Below are 17,018 nucleotides of genomic sequence, written 5' to 3' on the forward strand. Positions count from 1 at the left end.
AAAAAAAGAATTCATAAAAATCTTCGAAAATTTTTGCCTTTTAATCTCTTATGAGTTTATTAGCATTTATGATTATAAATATATTATGGCATTGTCGCGTACGATTGTATTATTAATGTAGACGATGTTATTTAGGAGAGAGAGAAGACGTTCTAAATTTAAATAAAAACTTTGTGTGACGGCCGCTCAGTAATTTTAGAAACATTATTGTAAGTTGATAATTATGTGAACTCACCAGATACGTATGTGTCGAGAAAGTACGACGTTCGTTTATGATTTAATGAGGAGGATGCGGTCTCGTAATGAATTGTTAATCTCCGTGATTTTCCTGGCCGGCTTTCTAATTCCGCCGTTGAATTTTTGCTGCGTTATAAGCGGAAACGAGTTGACGCCATGGACCAAGCGCGAAATTTAATGCGTCGGAAACCGCCGGTTATCGGAAGGATTCGAGTACGGGCACCCTGGGTATCGCTTTAAACACCGTGACCGCGTTCGCGAGGCGGCCACAAAAGCCAAAGTATCGCGCTAACTGCACTTGAAACGCGTGAAAACGTCTGCAACGCTATGTTTACGATTACCGCCTCTGTTTATTACCCCCTTGAGAAGACACTTAACCCCGTGTGCCGCGGAGAAAACTGTAAACTGTAAACAGGAGGCTATAAAGATCGCGCATCATCTTCGTGACGAGCTGCAACAATTTTATAAACTATCGTTTTTCGTCCGCTTTCCATTTTGGCTCGATATCTATCTGTTATTCTTCAATACTGAATTTAATACACGATGATAAGTCCATTTATTTGGAATAGCAACGCTATATCATATGCGTAAAAATTATTAATAAAAGCATATGATCGGACTTTTCAATGTAATTGTTTACGAACATGTAAAGACACAGAACATGTATATTTTTTAATAGAATAATAAGCCAATTATTCAAGTAAAAGCAAATTAAATATTCGATTACGAGTGCAGGAAGAAAATGTTTCTCAGAGTTTCTGTGTTGCGAATAATCATGTTACTTTATATATACAATGTAGCTCCTTTCAACTACTTAAAATAATTTTCGTAAATATTGGTTGCATCTTATCCTGTACATTCTCGAATCATTACTGTCTCATTTTCTGCTCGCCGCTTGTCAATCATCCAAAAAGTCCGTCCTCATTTCTCAGATCGCTCAACTATCCAGTGTGATTAACAGAGTAAAAGTGCGTTTTTTTAAATGTCCTCCTCGGTAAATAATTTGTGCGTAACGTGGAAACGTCAATTTGACAAGTATTACACACGCAATCTTTATATTTTCTCTTCTCTTCTTGGTAGAGATTTAATTTATAATTTTATAATGTAATGTATTGCAATTTTTAACTAGAGTCTCCAATCTGTGCAATGTAATACTGCAAATCGTAATTTCTAATCATCTTCTCTTTCTGAAAGAGAGAGAGAGAGAGAGTGTGTGTCGATTTGATCTATTTTATTCCACGTGTGGGGCACGCGGGCCACCCGCGAATCGAGGTGATACAGAAGGGCGAGCAAGGACGCGTATCAAGGAATCCTGCGACTGCCCACGGCGTGATTTTGTCGCATCATTATCGTGACCGACATCGCCATAGGACTCTATACGACGGTCAAGGTACCGCTTGCTAACGATTCCCGAATGACTCTGGCCTTTCCTACTATTTCGCTCTTCGATCGTTGTGAGCGCGCTGCCGATCTATTACAGATTATTATATGAAGAATATTGTGGAACCTCGCGATTGAAATATCTTATTTTTTTATATGAGTCAAGATTTGTTTGACACTAGAATGATCTGGATTGAATTCGCATCATTTCCTTCCTATGCACGTAATATCGTTTATGCGTAGCATAATAATCAGTAGTTCTTTATCTGGATTTTACCGTGCAAATAATTTTTATGTTATTTAAGATTTAGAAAATATTCTGCTTCCACGTTTCTAATGATAATTATAAGAAAATATGCAATTTTATTACATCAATGAATAAAAAACAAATAATAATCTTCTGCGAAAAAAAGCTAATAAAAGAAAATTATAATTTTATGTTATAATATATGAAATATTCATACAATTATCTGAATTTTTTATGGATTTGGCAACACATATTTAAAAAAACAGTGTATTTAAAATAATAATGGCTGATAATTACTTACGCTTTTTTGTAGCGACGTGAAAGAAATAGATTAAAGCGTGTGACATGCCAGTGAAATTCAGAAAAGTGATAAACTTATTATTTCGGTAGCATTATGTAAGCCTATTAAGGGGATATTTGTGAAAGGAGTACAGGTAACGTTTGAGGAATGCCGAAAGCGAGAAGAACAGGGAGGTCAAGCAGCGGCAGGAAGCTAAATAGCAAAGGCGAAAAGGAAGAAGCTCGATGAGAGTTTTAATTAGTTGAAACCGACATGCCAAACAATCGACAGAATTGATGATGTTATAGATAAGAACGTGCTTCCTGCACCCTCGTTTGGTCTCAAATGCTTCCGTCAGTTTGTCATGTCTTTATATGCAGTAAATTTCTGCATATATTACATAGGTATGCGCATTATTTGTTCAGGAAATAGAACCGTAACATGTAATCTTCGATTATGAAAAAGAATTCCTTACTGCTTTGCAAACGCGTGTTTTAATCAAAAAAGTATATGCGATAATAAAATACATAACATATCCAATATGTTACATACAAATTACATTTTTTGATAAATTAACCGCACCGGAATTATGTAGAAACGACACGTACACTTGCGTGACGAGAATTTTCTTTCCGCGATTAAATGCGGAAGATATCAGTGAGCGGTTAGTCGGTCCGTGGAAACAACTGACCGATTGAGAGCCACTGAGTCGTTTACAATTAAGCAATGTAACCGAGTCGCAGACGCGTGGAGCGTCGTGTGTGGTCCAGGGATTCTGGTCCCATCTCTCTCTTTCTTTCTGTCTCTCTTTGTCTCCCTTTCGCTTTACTCTTTCCACTGTAATACCACCACTCCGTGGCGATGTCCCCACCACTTAGAGGTTCTCTCTTCGGCTGTTAGTTTCTTCCTTTTTGCCCTCTTTCCCCTTTTACTTCCTCTCTCGCCGTGACTCTTTACCTTCTACTCGATCCAAAGGTGGTGACTCATCCACCTATTGGCTACCCCGATCGTTCGGGAATTCCGCGTTGTTCCCGATTGTCATAACTGAATTTCCAGAGAGAACGTCGTGCATCGTCGAGTTTTGATAAAGAATTCTTTATAAGATCGCTCTCGCATTGAAAGTTACTGTAACGAGGATTTAGCCTGATATGCAACAATATATGATAGCACAATCAGAATTGAATTGTCAGAACGAATTACTTCTTTTATTTTTACAAAGAAATAATTTGTATAAAGTATTTAAAACTGATAAAACTGATTCTGATTTTTATCACGTTCTACAAAGAAAAATTTCTAAAATTTTATATTATTCAAATACAACTAAAATATGTGGTATCACGTTCTCTTGAATCTATTTAAATTACATTATTCTCTGCTGCAGAATATTATTATTTTTTTTAATAGAGATGTTATCATTTCAGAAGGGTTTATCTTTACTTAAAAAAATGTTCGCTTTTATGAAATTCGTCGTTTGAAGTCTCGATACAAGTAGATTCTGTTAGATAGAGCTGTGATGTGTAAAAGAGTCTACGAGAAGACGTGTTTGGAGTTTGGACTTGTCCAGAGGCGCAGATGCGTTAAGCTGGACATGACATTACGAAATTAAATACGGATCGATCGAGCCCCCATCTCGAGTCCCATGACTCTCCGCGACTCGAAGAGTATCGCAAACTATCCTACGTCGTGGGACCCTCTCACTTAATTCTCGTTAAGATCGATCTTATGGATCGGATCAATAGCAATACGATATCGTCTTACGAACTTTCTTTCTTATATGCATCATATTAGGTTGCAATTAAACCGGGACGGGAATGACGGATTTCCGTCAGATAAATGAGTGGCTCTACAATTTCTATCTTCTACGTCATCTTCTTATAATAATAAATATATCGGTTAAATAGGTTGCAGATTTATAATAAAATTCTATTAATTTTGACAGTTGAAGTTGCATCGCCAGAGTATAATGTAGATGCACTACTTAAAGGGAGCAGATGGTATTAATATAAGAGAGAATCGAGTAAATTATATTATGTTATAATTTCTAGAAAGAGAGATAAATGACATAAGTTGTTTTCCAAACTTATTGATTTTGTAACAGTCAATATTAATACATCTGCATGTGCAAGAGCATCGATATGAATAACGTTGCTAATTGAATAATAGGTATGTAAATTGGATATTGGCATTGTCTTATCATAAATATGCAAACAGTTGATTGAATAATATTATACTCGTATGAATACCAACGTGATAACATTTTTATAAAAAATTATTTCCACAAATTCAACATTAATATTACACTGCAATGTGACGAAACATAATACAATTTTATATTTTTCGATCCGAGTGAAATGTATTTGCCATTGAGATAATTAAAACACTTCTCTCTTTTTCTCATCTGCTTTCTGTGAAAGCGATAGGAATTTTAATTATTTAAAACAATTTCTTCGCAGTGGCACCTTCTCTCGTTTGGAAGCGAACATCTTCGTTCTTTTCGTGAAAGACGAAATATAGATTCTATATTGACTGTTTTGCGAATCCCTCGTGGGCCCTTCGCGTAATGTTCTGCACAGTTAATGAAGAGTTCGCAGTGTCTCGGGATGGCAGCTGACGTTGCATTCATGCATGAGAGCGGCGCGTCCCAGTCATTTGGCCTCCCATGTGTCTAAAAACGAGGCAACCGGGCGCAAGTTTTGTCCCATCGGTGTCCGGGTAACGCGTCTTCCATGGACACTCGGGCCAAAAGAAAATTTCGGAGAGGGGCCCAACCGTTGGCCCACACATCGAGTTGTCGGAACATGCGGATTGAGCCATTAAAAGCCTGGTTGAGCCTCTTTCGGGGAAATTCGCAAGACAGAGAATTCGTTATTATTGCCGACGCGCATCTGGAATCGCGCGTTGAGCAGTCTAGACTGGAATATCGAGGCAGAATATCGTCCAGTATTTTTAAAGCGACAAAAAAAATCGTGTTCTTTATTGCACGTCGTAATATAATGATAACGTGGTTGATTTTTTTTCCTCTCAGAATATAGATATACTCTTGCCTTCTTGCTTCTATAAAATTATAATAATCAGATTGCAATTGTTACTCTATTTATATAATTTAACTCTTTCTTTTTTGTGTGTGTGTGTGTGTGTACTATTAATATTATTTTTTTTAATATTTAAAAATGCGATTATTGTACATATGTATACTAAATTGACTATCAAGATATAAAAGTAATTATAACATCCTTTCTATTTTTATCATCAGATAAGATTGTGCATCCACATTCATTTCACGGTGTAACTTATATCTTCTACCTAAAAGAGGCTCGTTTTTCCGCGGAATGGAAAGAGCGCGGTGCGAGAAAAGATCAGCGCGCGCGAAACCTTTCAGAGATAATTTATTGGTCAATCAAAATGACGCATGGAGGTATAAGGTGACACGTCAGCGTACACGACTGACCATTAATTTTAATACCCGTCAGCATCAGATCCTCCGACATTGCTTTCCACGTTCTCTCCTTTCCCTCCCTTTTTCTCTCAGTCTCTCTTCCCCTGGCTCTCTCTCCAACAACGCCGACGGCGAGCGCGTATCCATCGGCATCGGCTACCGTACGACTAATGCCCCGTTCACCAACGACAATCATCCTCGGAGATCTCCGGAGTCGCTCGATCTCTCTCACGGCCGCCACGAATTATTATCCTCCTCTTAATCCACGGCATCGCGGGCGCCGTCGACCAGGTGAGGCCAGGAAAAAGAATCATGCCGCGGAGGGAGAGATATGATCGGCTCTTTCGGAGACTGGCAAGTATCCGACGCGACGCGCGGATAAATCGGTGCTACGCTAAGAACGCGTCGAGAGGAATGCGAGTGCGTCGATTGATAGCACGTGCACTCTTATCGGTGCACGTTTACCATTATACCATTAAGCGTTGAAACTCCAACCGTGGATTTTATCACTGTTATTTCACGGTACGATTTTCACTGTTTAAACAAGAATTAGTGACGTGACTGTAATTGTATCATAAATGCACGTCTAATAAATACTGAGCATTAGCAGAGAGTTGTTATTTATAATTAATCTGAGAATCTCCCTGCTATTTTATATTGATATTTGCGAGATTGTATAGAGCTCTAGGATATTTAAATTATATTCTTTGAAAATAATGAACTGTGTAAATTAATTCATTAACTAATCTCTGATTATCTTCTCAAAGATATTAATTGCACAGACGCCTTATTGAATAACAGAGATGCAACGCTCGTTTATTACTCTATGGTAAGAGAAATAAATCCATTAATGCCTTCAATTTCCTGTTTCAATCAATTAATATAAGAAGGCCAGCTACACAAGCAGCAGGAAATACGGCGATATTTAGATAATGATCCCAGCGTTTTCTTATCAGTCTAATAACCGGGTTAAAAAAATGGTAGATACTATTGCTCCGATTTTACCGGGAACGATTACCATAGAGCGTTCATTATAGATGTAATCGAATACGTCGAAATCGTTATTTATTACATTTAGCAAAGCAAAGAGCAATATAATTTTATGTACAATAATTTACGATTTAAAAATCCATCGATCAATAACTAAACACGTGCAATTTAAAAAAAATACATTGTTACAAAGTCAGAAAATAATTTGATATTCGAAGAAACTCGTTCATCATTCGTCAATAAATGGCCTAATTTCCAGTCTTTTCGATTCCGTTATACGTGGATAAGCAGATCCCTATCGAGTATCCGAAGTAGCGAAAGATCGTTGCACAAGCGAGACCAAGGAGACGGATGCATAATCGAGTTGCCCTTCCCCTCGTTCCCAAGGAATATACGCGTTTCTTCAAGAATGTCGGGAACGGGTCGACCGGGGTTAATGCCTGCATACCCCCCTAACGTGCATCCGCTTTTCTCTTGGGTTGTATCTCATTTGTAAAGATTCCGGGACAAAGGAGCCAGGAACGCGATCGTCTTTATGGATCTGGCGTGGCGTTTGACCTCTTCCCTCCCTCCCGAGATCGAGAGACGCATCCACCGGACGTACGGACAGACAGAAGCGCGAGTCTGTCAAGTACCGTGATTTTAATCTGACAGGGACGTATTGGGCCTGCTGACCGGGATACTGGCCGCATCCCGAGGAGTCGGCCCGATCGTTCGCCGTGCTCTCTTCGGCTATTATTAGTCATCGACGAGAAAGAGAGACCGGCATGGATTTCCATACATTCCCGAGCGGCGCCGAAACGCGGTCGATTCCGGCATTTAATCATGAAGAAATCCAAGCACGAGGAAAATCAACGTGACTATGTGTTTGGGAACGACTAGATTATTTAACGTATATGCTTCTTTTAAGATTATAAAGTACTTGAATAAGAAAACTGCTTATAAGTAATGAAGACTGTTGACATTAATATTTTTCGTTTATGTAAATAAATGGAAATGAAATTAATGAAATTCCTGTAAATAGTTGAACATGTGAATATCTATCATTCTCGTTTATTATTCTGTGAGATAAATTGTGATTATTATGCCAATTATTTAATTATCTAATAAATTACAGATTATACCACTTTGTGTATTTCAGAATTATATAATAATGGTTAAGCATTATTTATATCCTATCTCTTAAGACTTAAGAAAACCTCACTAGGTCAAGATGGAATATCGATACATCTAATCGTCGCAGCGTTAAAGAGAGTCATTTCTTCTCGTGGACGAGGGAAGTCTAGTCGAAAGTGACTATTGTCGATTATTCGTCATGTCAGTCCTTCCACTCTGCCGTAGCTTGTACGTTAATGTTACCTATTACTTACCAGTCGTCCCTTTTGACAGTTGCGTTCGAGTTTCGATGTATTTCTCGGAGAGTTTTCAACTCTCAAAAATTTCTGGCGACAAAAATATTTGACGTTCAATCCACACTGAATTTTAGTCGATTTATAATTTTATGTCAAAAGTATAATTTCTCTTGTTTTATTTAAAAATCACAACTATCATATAACGAGATTTTACGAGACATACGACATTAATAGAGCAAAAATGATTACAAGACATTTACAGAGCAAATAATTATATTATTTAATTATTATATAAATGTCTCATGATAATTATATTATTTTTAACCAGCATTTTTACAGAACGTCTCAGGAAATAGACTTGTTATAGTTTTTTTTTTCTGGTAAATTCAATATTTCTCCTAAGTGATGTAATAAAGAGATATACGCGAAAAGGATCAGGAAGAGACAGAGTTTCGCGTGGACAGCGATAGCCGGGTTAAATGAAGTATGATACGCATTAATCTGACACCACTCACGATCGGCGTAACGCAACACACGCAACGCGTTTACGGTATAACGTAGGCGTGGCTGGCTTGATATCAACGATGGCCACCTTTTGACTGTAAATCAATCGATATCTCGTCGGCAGGAGGGGCTTTCCATGGAGTCCGCACGATGCCTGAAACGAGTCGGGGGTGGAAAGCATGCGCCAAATGCTGAATGCGAATCGACCCGCCCCGCCGCTTTCATCCCTATATAGAGATGGTCCCGGACTATCTTTCTCGCTTTCCTCTTGACATCGCACACATCGTTGAAAATATTTAAAAAATCTATATCTGACTGTCTTACATTTTACTGTTAATATATAAATAGAAATATATTTTCATGTATAATAATTCATAAAGGAACAATAATTTTCTAACTTTTTGTATCACTATTAATTATTTTTAAAAACTGGAGGTAATTTTTTTTAAATTAAACATAATTATTATACGTATAATCTTAATAGAAAAGACAACTTTAGAGATAGCTTTATAAGATATTGGCAATCATATTATTGAATTTAAAAAATGAAAATTTTTAGATGGATATGAAAAAGATTTGCAAGATTAATTTGGTATGCCTAATATTATTTAGAGATAATTCGAAACCATTTCTCGTTTCAACGACACATTTATTTACCTGTTATAATCGTCGATTGTGACGTGTTTTGCAAATGACACGTCGCCACGTAATCATTCATTAATCAGGCTCTCGATTCCGTGCGCAGCTGTATCACAGATTATACTTTACCTGAACAAACATTCATGTGATGGGAGGGGAAGTAAGTGCTGACAAAATAAATCATATTCGATGGCTTGATAATTGGGAATATTTAATTCGAATTTAAATAATCTTACAAGTATCAGTTGTCGCGCGTGATCGTTCGTATGATCGCTACGATTCATACATATCATACGTAAATAAATAACTAAGTTATATTTTAAACAGTCTATGTCGGGACACAACGCCGCCGCTAAGTGATAAATTATGTACAATTCGCTCCGTCGATTACATATACAACACGCCTATACATGGCTCATCCTCTATTTGTTTCTCTTTCTATATGTATAATATTCTATTGCACGTCGCAATCACTCCAGTTTTTTCTTCGCGATATATAATATCTTACATTTTTACAATAAATATTAATGTAAAACCTAATTTACCCGCTACTCCCCTTACTCGCTCGATTCCTAGTGCTCCTCCGTCACGAGGCGATTCTCGTTTTCGTGTAAATAATCTTGCCGAAATAATTGCAAAAAATGGCACTTGTTAATCTCCTTCGTGACAAATTAACCGTTGCATGCCATCGCAGTACGCTAATCGAACACATTTTATTTTTTACCTTAAACTGGATCAAATTTTGTGTGCGAGAGAAAATTACGTAATAATAATAATTAGTATTGGAAAAAAATTTTCTCTCTTCCAAACGATATTGTGATATTATTAGCCGCGTTTTTCTCCTTTTATGACAATGTAGAATATCCCAGAAAATCCGATTGAATTTACGGTATATTATTCTGCATATCGTTGATTGCTTTTCTTAAAATAAAAATCTGATCCAATCATGTGTATACTGCGATCTAGGAACGTGTGCCGTAGTTTTTATATTATTTCTTCTCGCCTTTCAAAGCGATGGCAAGAAACGGCGCGCGACCGTAACTTATTCACGTAGCCATCTCGGTAACTAATTTTTTTTTTTCTCGCGATTAACTGTCGAACGAGGGCGAGCGACTTACGTCAAAAATGCTGTTCTATTCGGAAGCTCTAATTACAGAACAAGAATTCCTCGAGTTGATTCGTTTGCTGTCTAATGAGTTGTCATTCTAGTACATCTAACGAAATAAATACTCCAGTCTTTCATTTTAAGGAAGAAAAATGGCAGACGATTTTCGGCCCGCTCAGCAAGCTTTCTTTTTTATTAGCTCTTTTTGGCCAATATGACTCTTCAAAGTATATAATACACCACATATTTATCTTCTTAATTTCTTTTCTTAAATAATACGAAAATTTACACCGCTTTGGTTAATTATGACTTGCTTTCAGAAACTTGCATAATTAGTAAACTGGACAAAAATATTTTTTTATGTGATATCCGTATGTGTGATATTCTCTTTTGTAAAAATGATTGATTAAAAAAAAGATCGCTCCGTAAGATTCTAATATCATTAAATGTCTTTTATTCGTATTGAAAGAATTTTTTTATTCCAACTATCTAAGTATATTTTCAGAGATTCTAATTTTCCTTCTCTCGATTTTTCTCGAAAATCCTCGCGCGAAGGATTAAAACGAAGTAAAGAGGATAATTTGATCTTTGCTTGTAACACATCTTTGGGGTCAAATACGAAATTTAGGGCTCAAAGTTACTTACTAATATTTAGTTGAATATTTCCGTTTAAGTTTGCATACGTCATTTCGCTTGGAGCTCCGCGGCCTGTTCCTCTTCCTCTTTAGTAAGCGGTACCGTCGAGTGATTATAGAGTCCCTGTGCCATTAGTTGGAGCGCGAGTGGATTTTTCTGACCACTGGCTTTCTTGATTTTCGCCCTCTTGTTCTGGAACCAGATCTTGATCTGCGCCTCGTTCAAGCCCAAATCCCTCGAGAGCTGCTGCCTCCGTCTTTCCGTCAGGTATCGGTTCTCCGCGAATTCCCTCTTCAACCTCGCTAACTGCTCGCCACTAAACGCTGTCCTGGGACGTTTTTCTTCGGGAGTACCGCCACCGCGTCCGTCTGGCCTCTTAACTCTTCTCGTGCGTGGACCTGCAACACGAGATGATCCTAGCGTTAACTCATATCTGTCAATATTTTCGTCCAAAAATGTCTATCTGCAGGTAAAATTGAGTTTTTCGCAAGAAAGACACGTACATACATCATAAGAATATATAAAATGGTCGATGTTTCTTTTTTTACAAAGATAGATATATCACAGATAAGCGTGTATATTTTTATTTTCTAAAGACTTGTTCTTCGCATTTTTATAAAGTCGATCTTTCATTTCTCTAATACTTGACTTTCTCAGCAAATATTATCGGATAAAATCGGATCTCTCACAAATAATACTTCATAATACCGCCGTGCAAAGCCTCGGACAGACATTGATTTAGCAAGTTTACACGCCGATAAATCTAAGAAATTAACGAACCGCCGGCCGACGCAAGTTTTACGGCAACTTTTATTGTCTAGTTTCTCTCGAGTGTTTTTCCTCTCGGCGTGTTTGTGCGTTGTGGGTCTAAGTCCGGTTATATGCGCGAGTGTCTTCTACAACAAGCCAGGTTGTTTGGGAGGAGCCGGGGTCGGAAAGTTCGTCGACGGAATAAACGTCCGTCTGGAAGGATCCTCCCGCTCGACGAAATAAATCCTTCCGTCTTTCGGTTCTACCTGCTATCTCGGATGTGCGTTTGCACGGAATCGCCGTGACGGACCTGGCAGCGACGGTTTTAAATTATACGTGTAATTGTTGCCGCCACATTGCGTATCTTACACGCGTAAACACGCGCAATTTCAGCCGCACCGCCGTGTCGCTATTCACGCATCTTTATGAGAGATAATTTTAATTACGGTATTATATATATTAATCACAATTCTATGTACAATTATATATACATATATAATTTAAAAAAAATTTGATGTGATTTATTTAGTAAAAAAATGAAATCTCCGAAGAGTTGAAGCTTGTTTTAGATCGTTACGTATTCTGCGGGGGAAACGCACGGCGCGTCACACAAGGCATCTTGCCAAACAAGGGCCACGCAAATATGCCATTCTAAACGCGACTCGCTTTTCTCCGCAGTGACTCCCTGCTTCTCTTGTGTGTGATTCCCGATAATAATTCACAAGGTAAACACTGCGCGTCGTCCCGCACGGCACGAACGTATACTGCGGTTTATTCGCGCACCACCGGCGGCTGTGTAATTGCATATAAATCAAATCATAACGATCAACACCGGCGTTATCGGGCGGGCCGATCTGCTGAATATTCCGTGAAAATTTCGAGATCGTTTCGCGAATCATCGACCATCTCTTGTGCGAGAAATTATATATCGTCTCGCGCGTGAATGGATGAAACGTATAAATTGACGACTTTTTTGGCCTTTTAAATTATATGGATGCCTTTACGTAAAGTGATTTCGAGCACTATCGATCGTATTATGTCTCTCTTTCCTCTCTTTAAGTTAGCGAAATTGAATATTTAGAAAAAAAATTGCGCCATCGAGAAATATGTTTAATATAAAAAACAAAAATTATCGTCTTAATTTTAATCATTAAATTGTTTCTTAAAAGTATGCAAAAATTTCTATGTGAGAATTTTGCTAAAAAAAACCTTCCTTTCATAAATGGCTCGTTTTATTTTCAAAGACATTATGTATGTCCGAAATTTTTGCGTTTTTGTGGACATGTTAGCAAGTTATAGTTCTAAATATTAATTTTTATGAAAACCAATGAAGCGTAAAACATCACAAGAGGGAGAATTACTTGATTACGATCTAGTTACCGACAAACAATTTATCTGGCGAACCAAGGCTCTTCAACGATCGGCCAAGAGAGAGAGAGATGAGAAATTACAGACTCGCGGAGTATAAGTTGCATTGCAAATGATAATTATCGAATGTTGTGTGTTGCGCGGTAGTATAAATTACTGTCGACCAACGAGGGTCGTCCGGCACGTATGAGTTTCGAAGTGAAAACGCGTTTTACAACGCGTAATCATTCAAAGCGAAGATCATAGTACGCAAGCTTTAAGTAATATTATCGGAAAAGCAGTTTGTTCCGCACGATCAAGCATCCGCGCGTCGAGACTTGAGTCGTTAGTTTCCCGTCTCTGATTGGCTCTTACAACCGGCTCTTACGGCCGCGATCGATTTCTATACACACGTGTGTGGTCATAAAAATTGTCGTAAGAAATTCATCTTCGTTGAATGTACTCGACGGCGTCTGTAAAATACCTTACAAGGTTGCGACTGCTCACGATGTAATTTTTTTTTTTGCGTTTCATCAGACACGTGCTGGATATTTGGAAGGAGAAATATTAATCAAGATATACATCGTGTTTTAGATAGGTGCGATATTTCATGTGAGTCAAATCACATATCAGAAAGATCAGGAAGAAGGAAAGATTGTCGTCGAATTTTGTGACTTTTTCTTCGAATAAGAATAAATATCTCATTTCGATAAAACGCATGGAAGAGCAAAAAAGTGTAAAATAAAAAATAAATAATTTTTCTAAATCATCCAGCAAAACTCGCCAAGCTCGCTCGTGATGTATTAGCTAGTTGCATTAACGTACGCGTACCATCCTTGGCAGTTTTCTCCTCCTCAGGAATGACTGAGGTAACGAACAGTCGGCAGTCTAATTACTTAAGCGAGGCGGTCTTGCAGTCAAGCGTAGGAAACGGTGAAGAGCGTCTCTCGCGTTCTCTACAGAGAGATACTCTCTTCTCATTCTCACCCTTCCACTTACGGTAATCCCTCTCCAAAGACTCTCGAGGGTAAAACCAATAATGCTAAGACGCCCACCCTCTCTCTCTCTCTTTCCTGTTAAGCGCAACCCCAAAAGCACTTCGAATACCGGCGACGTGCGGCCTCGCTAGAAACACTAATTTTCCTTGTCCTACTCCTGAGATAGACGTCAGCTCGTAGTTCGGTCTGTCAGTTTAATTGCATTTCTTTTTCTGCCGCACGCGCAATTGCACAGCGAAATGACATTTACATTGCTAATCAGCTGGATAGTTACACGGGACACGCACTAAGTGATTAGAATAAAAATAACTAGTATTACGTTGATTGCTCATTTACATGCGAATCCTTTTGTTGTAAAATGTGAAGACATATATGACTCGACTTTTTGAGAGTGAAAAGATGTATCGCGTAAAAAAAAAATTGTCGACTAATTTGTATTGACAAATTACAAAATCAAAGTAAATAAAATTTTTCATTCCAAAAATTGCTACTACTTCTCTTGTTCTACTCTTGAGATAGATATGTCAGCTCTACTACTGGCTTCTAGTTTTGCCTTCGGGCAACTTTCGCGTAACGAATTGACAGCGCTATGTTCTACGACCGCCCTTTCAGTCTTGCTGCTCGACTTGCTCGTCACGTTGCTTTTAATTACATCCGTATCTTCGGCAGAACCGAGAAGACGACGCGGAGCGCAGAGTGAAAAGGGAGAGTAAAATGTCTACAATATTGTTAAAAATGATCTGTAAATTTACTGGAATTCCATGCGAAGCGAATGGCCGACGATCGTGTTCGGAGAGCGAATTGTTTCGTACACTCGTGGAATCTAAAGCGAAAATTAAATTGATTTCGACACAACACGAGTAAAACGCGATTATATAGAAAACGATCAAACTATTTTCGTGCAATGCAATCGAAACGCAATGCAAACAGAAAGGTGTTGTGTGAGATTAATAACAGAACATTTTAGATAAATTTGATCCAGTCGTATATTCTCTCGAGAGAAATATGTGGAAATAAATTATCAGATCGGCGCGAAAAAAAGTCTAAAGTAGTAAGAAAGCTAGATTGTAATAGCAATTGACTAAATTAGAAAGTACGAGAAACAATACACCGATAATATATTTAAGAAAATTCACGCAGTCATAAATTAATAATAATCTTTCAACGGCGCTCAGCTTTCTCGCTCGAATCTCACATCTTTTATCTTTTAACGCGGATCTTTACGCGGATCTCTAACCCCGTTAAAACCGTGATCCTTATTAGCGTTTAAAATCGAAACTTTCCGTATAAATCGCGTCGACAGCACAATAAGAATCGATAATCACCGTAGATGATGCAATTTTATAGACGAGCAATGCAAGTCTTTTTCTCTCCGATTAATCGCTTCTAGATAGATCAGATGCGGCTATGCGCAATTATTTTAACTAACTGTAAGTGTAAGTCGTACGATTACGAATCGCATCGCCTTGATAACGAGACTGCTTGTCACGTCTTTTTTAATTACGCGCGGTCCACCATCGACAGATATACGAAAGATCGCCGGAAGGGAAACGGCAATGAGGCCATCGCATACGGTGATTGTAGCTGTAGATGTATTAAAATTGCTCGCGCGCCAACTGGGACATTTTGCGCCAAGTGATGCAAGTGACAAGCTGCGCTTGATGTACAAAGTTGTCCGGAGATAGAAAGCGCGGCCGCGTGTTTTCATTTTGTTCGTATTTAAGTATTCATGACTTTAAAGGCGGTTCTCCCGCTTGTCATCCGGTGTCATCTGATAATTACAGCGGCAATCTAGCACTGACCGCTTAATGATAAGCTTTCGTCGCGCAAAAGACACGCAATAAATGATTATTACATTTTAATAAAGCACGTTTAATGCAGGAGAAGCACCTTTCTTTTTTTTTTTTGCGATGCAAAAATACAACACGCTCCTTGAATATATTCTTGTATACTCGGTTTATAAATAAGATATATTTGCATTCTGTCCTTTTTTATTAAGCGTGTCATTCTAATATAAAGATTGATCGGATCAAATCGAAATTTCTTTTGTCTAATCACATAACTTATAATCTCGAAAATATTGATATATATTTTTTTGTTATGTATCATTTTTTTTCTAAACGTAATATATTCCGAGAATTTCAAGATTACTACTACACACATGTGTGTGAATATTAGTTAAGACACTCTAATGATTATTTCGTGAAAGAGATAAAGAACACGCGATATATAATTAAAAAGGAAAATTCTGTTGTATTTATACTATTACCTTCATTATATACATTACTAGTCGGTCCAGTAATGAATGCATTGAACGTTAAATCAGCGTCGTGAAATTTATCGCCAATAATTATTATCCTCGTTAAAAGGCGGGTTAACAGAATGATATAAAGAAAGACGACGTGTCATTAAGTCATTAAGGCCATTGGCTCGATGTAGTTGACGGAGCCCGCACTTTGGTCAATTTTCATCGATTAGTCGCGCAAACTTTATAATGGCTCTAGCTACATCAAACAAGAGCGTAATGCAGTTATAATGAGGCTCCGAAATGCTAATTTTGTAGAGAAATTTTGAATTTTAATTTTATTTCTTCGCTTCCTTTCTCTTTACCGTAGTTTCCTATCTGCAGGAAATAACTTTCTAACATTATTTAATTGGATACGGTATATAAATAATTTAGGCGACAATAAAATTTCAACTGCGCAAAACAAAATAAATATGAATAAGTACCGGATATGAAATATCGGATAACGACGAGAGAGAAATATAATAAAATCGAGGATTAGTTGATCAAGAAATCGCGTTTTCTCATACGGAACGATCGGCTAACTGTGTAAATAGCTGCAAGATCGTTTCGAGGAGGACATCGAGAGCTAATCGACCCGTCTTTTCCGTGAATCTGATCGTTCCGTCCTTGTGCGGGTATACATCGGGATGTAGAAACGAGCTCGGAGTCGTTTGAGTTATGACTGCGACCATTACTTGGGACAAACGAGGCTAAGCGTGTCGACACGGAGTCGAGCAAGTCTCGTCGATTCTCCCAAGTCATTCCTCGACTTACAAGAATTACCAGTGCTCTCTTTCTCTCTCTCTCTCGTGTCGCGAGCCTCTATCGAG

General features: G+C 38.0%; 3 protein-coding genes across 7 annotated transcripts in view; 1 reads left to right on the forward strand and 2 right to left on the reverse strand.

The window, feature by feature from the left end:
- LOC145943153 (uncharacterized) overlaps positions 1-17,018 on the forward strand; it is a 231,148-nt gene that overhangs the window by 157,070 nt on the left and 57,060 nt on the right. The window contains exon 11 of one of the 4 annotated variants that reach the window (XM_083050609.1): positions 4,598-6,175. The exons of the other annotated variants lie outside the window; for them this stretch is intronic. Within the exon in view, the coding sequence (XP_082906735.1) occupies positions 4,598-4,658 (61 nt within the window). The 3' untranslated portion in view covers positions 4,659-6,175. Of the gene's footprint in view, positions 1-4,597; positions 6,176-17,018 lie in introns of those variants that run through there. 4 annotated transcript variants of the gene reach the window in all.
- Positions 9,246-16,880, reverse strand: LOC145942903 (homeobox protein E60). Its single transcript, XM_083050074.1, has 2 exons — positions 16,716-16,880; positions 9,246-11,265 (listed from the first exon to the last, which is right to left on the reverse strand). The coding sequence occupies exons 1-2, from the start codon at positions 16,878-16,880 to the stop codon at positions 10,855-10,857; spliced, it is 576 nt and encodes a 191-aa protein (XP_082906200.1). The 3' UTR covers positions 9,246-10,854.
- Positions 11,116-17,018, reverse strand: part of LOC145943149 (uncharacterized) — a 66,879-nt gene continuing 60,976 nt past the window's right edge. For both annotated transcript variants that reach the window (XM_083050574.1, XM_083050573.1), the window contains one exon: positions 11,116-11,204. The gene's annotated coding sequence lies outside the window, so the exon portion shown is untranslated. The remainder of the gene's footprint in view (positions 11,205-17,018) is intronic.

The sequence above is a fragment of the Prenolepis imparis genome, unplaced genomic scaffold (assembly GCF_030444845.1).
Source record: "Prenolepis imparis isolate NDT839.2.m4 unplaced genomic scaffold, iyPreImpa1.0 SCAF_11, whole genome shotgun sequence".
NCBI classification, from domain to species: domain Eukaryota; kingdom Metazoa; phylum Arthropoda; class Insecta; order Hymenoptera; family Formicidae; genus Prenolepis; species Prenolepis imparis.

What these genes read in the sequence shown, in the direction of transcription:
- LOC145942903 (XM_083050074.1), bottom strand. Translation starts at nt 16,880, where the DNA reads ATGGTCGCAGTCATAACTCAAACGACTCCGAGCTCGTTTCTACATCCC. An exon ending in CACAGTTAGCCGATCGTTCC is followed by an intron (nt 11,266 to 16,715) that starts GTATGAGAAAAC and finishes ACCTGCAGATAG; the next exon opens with ACATTTTTGGACGAAAATAT.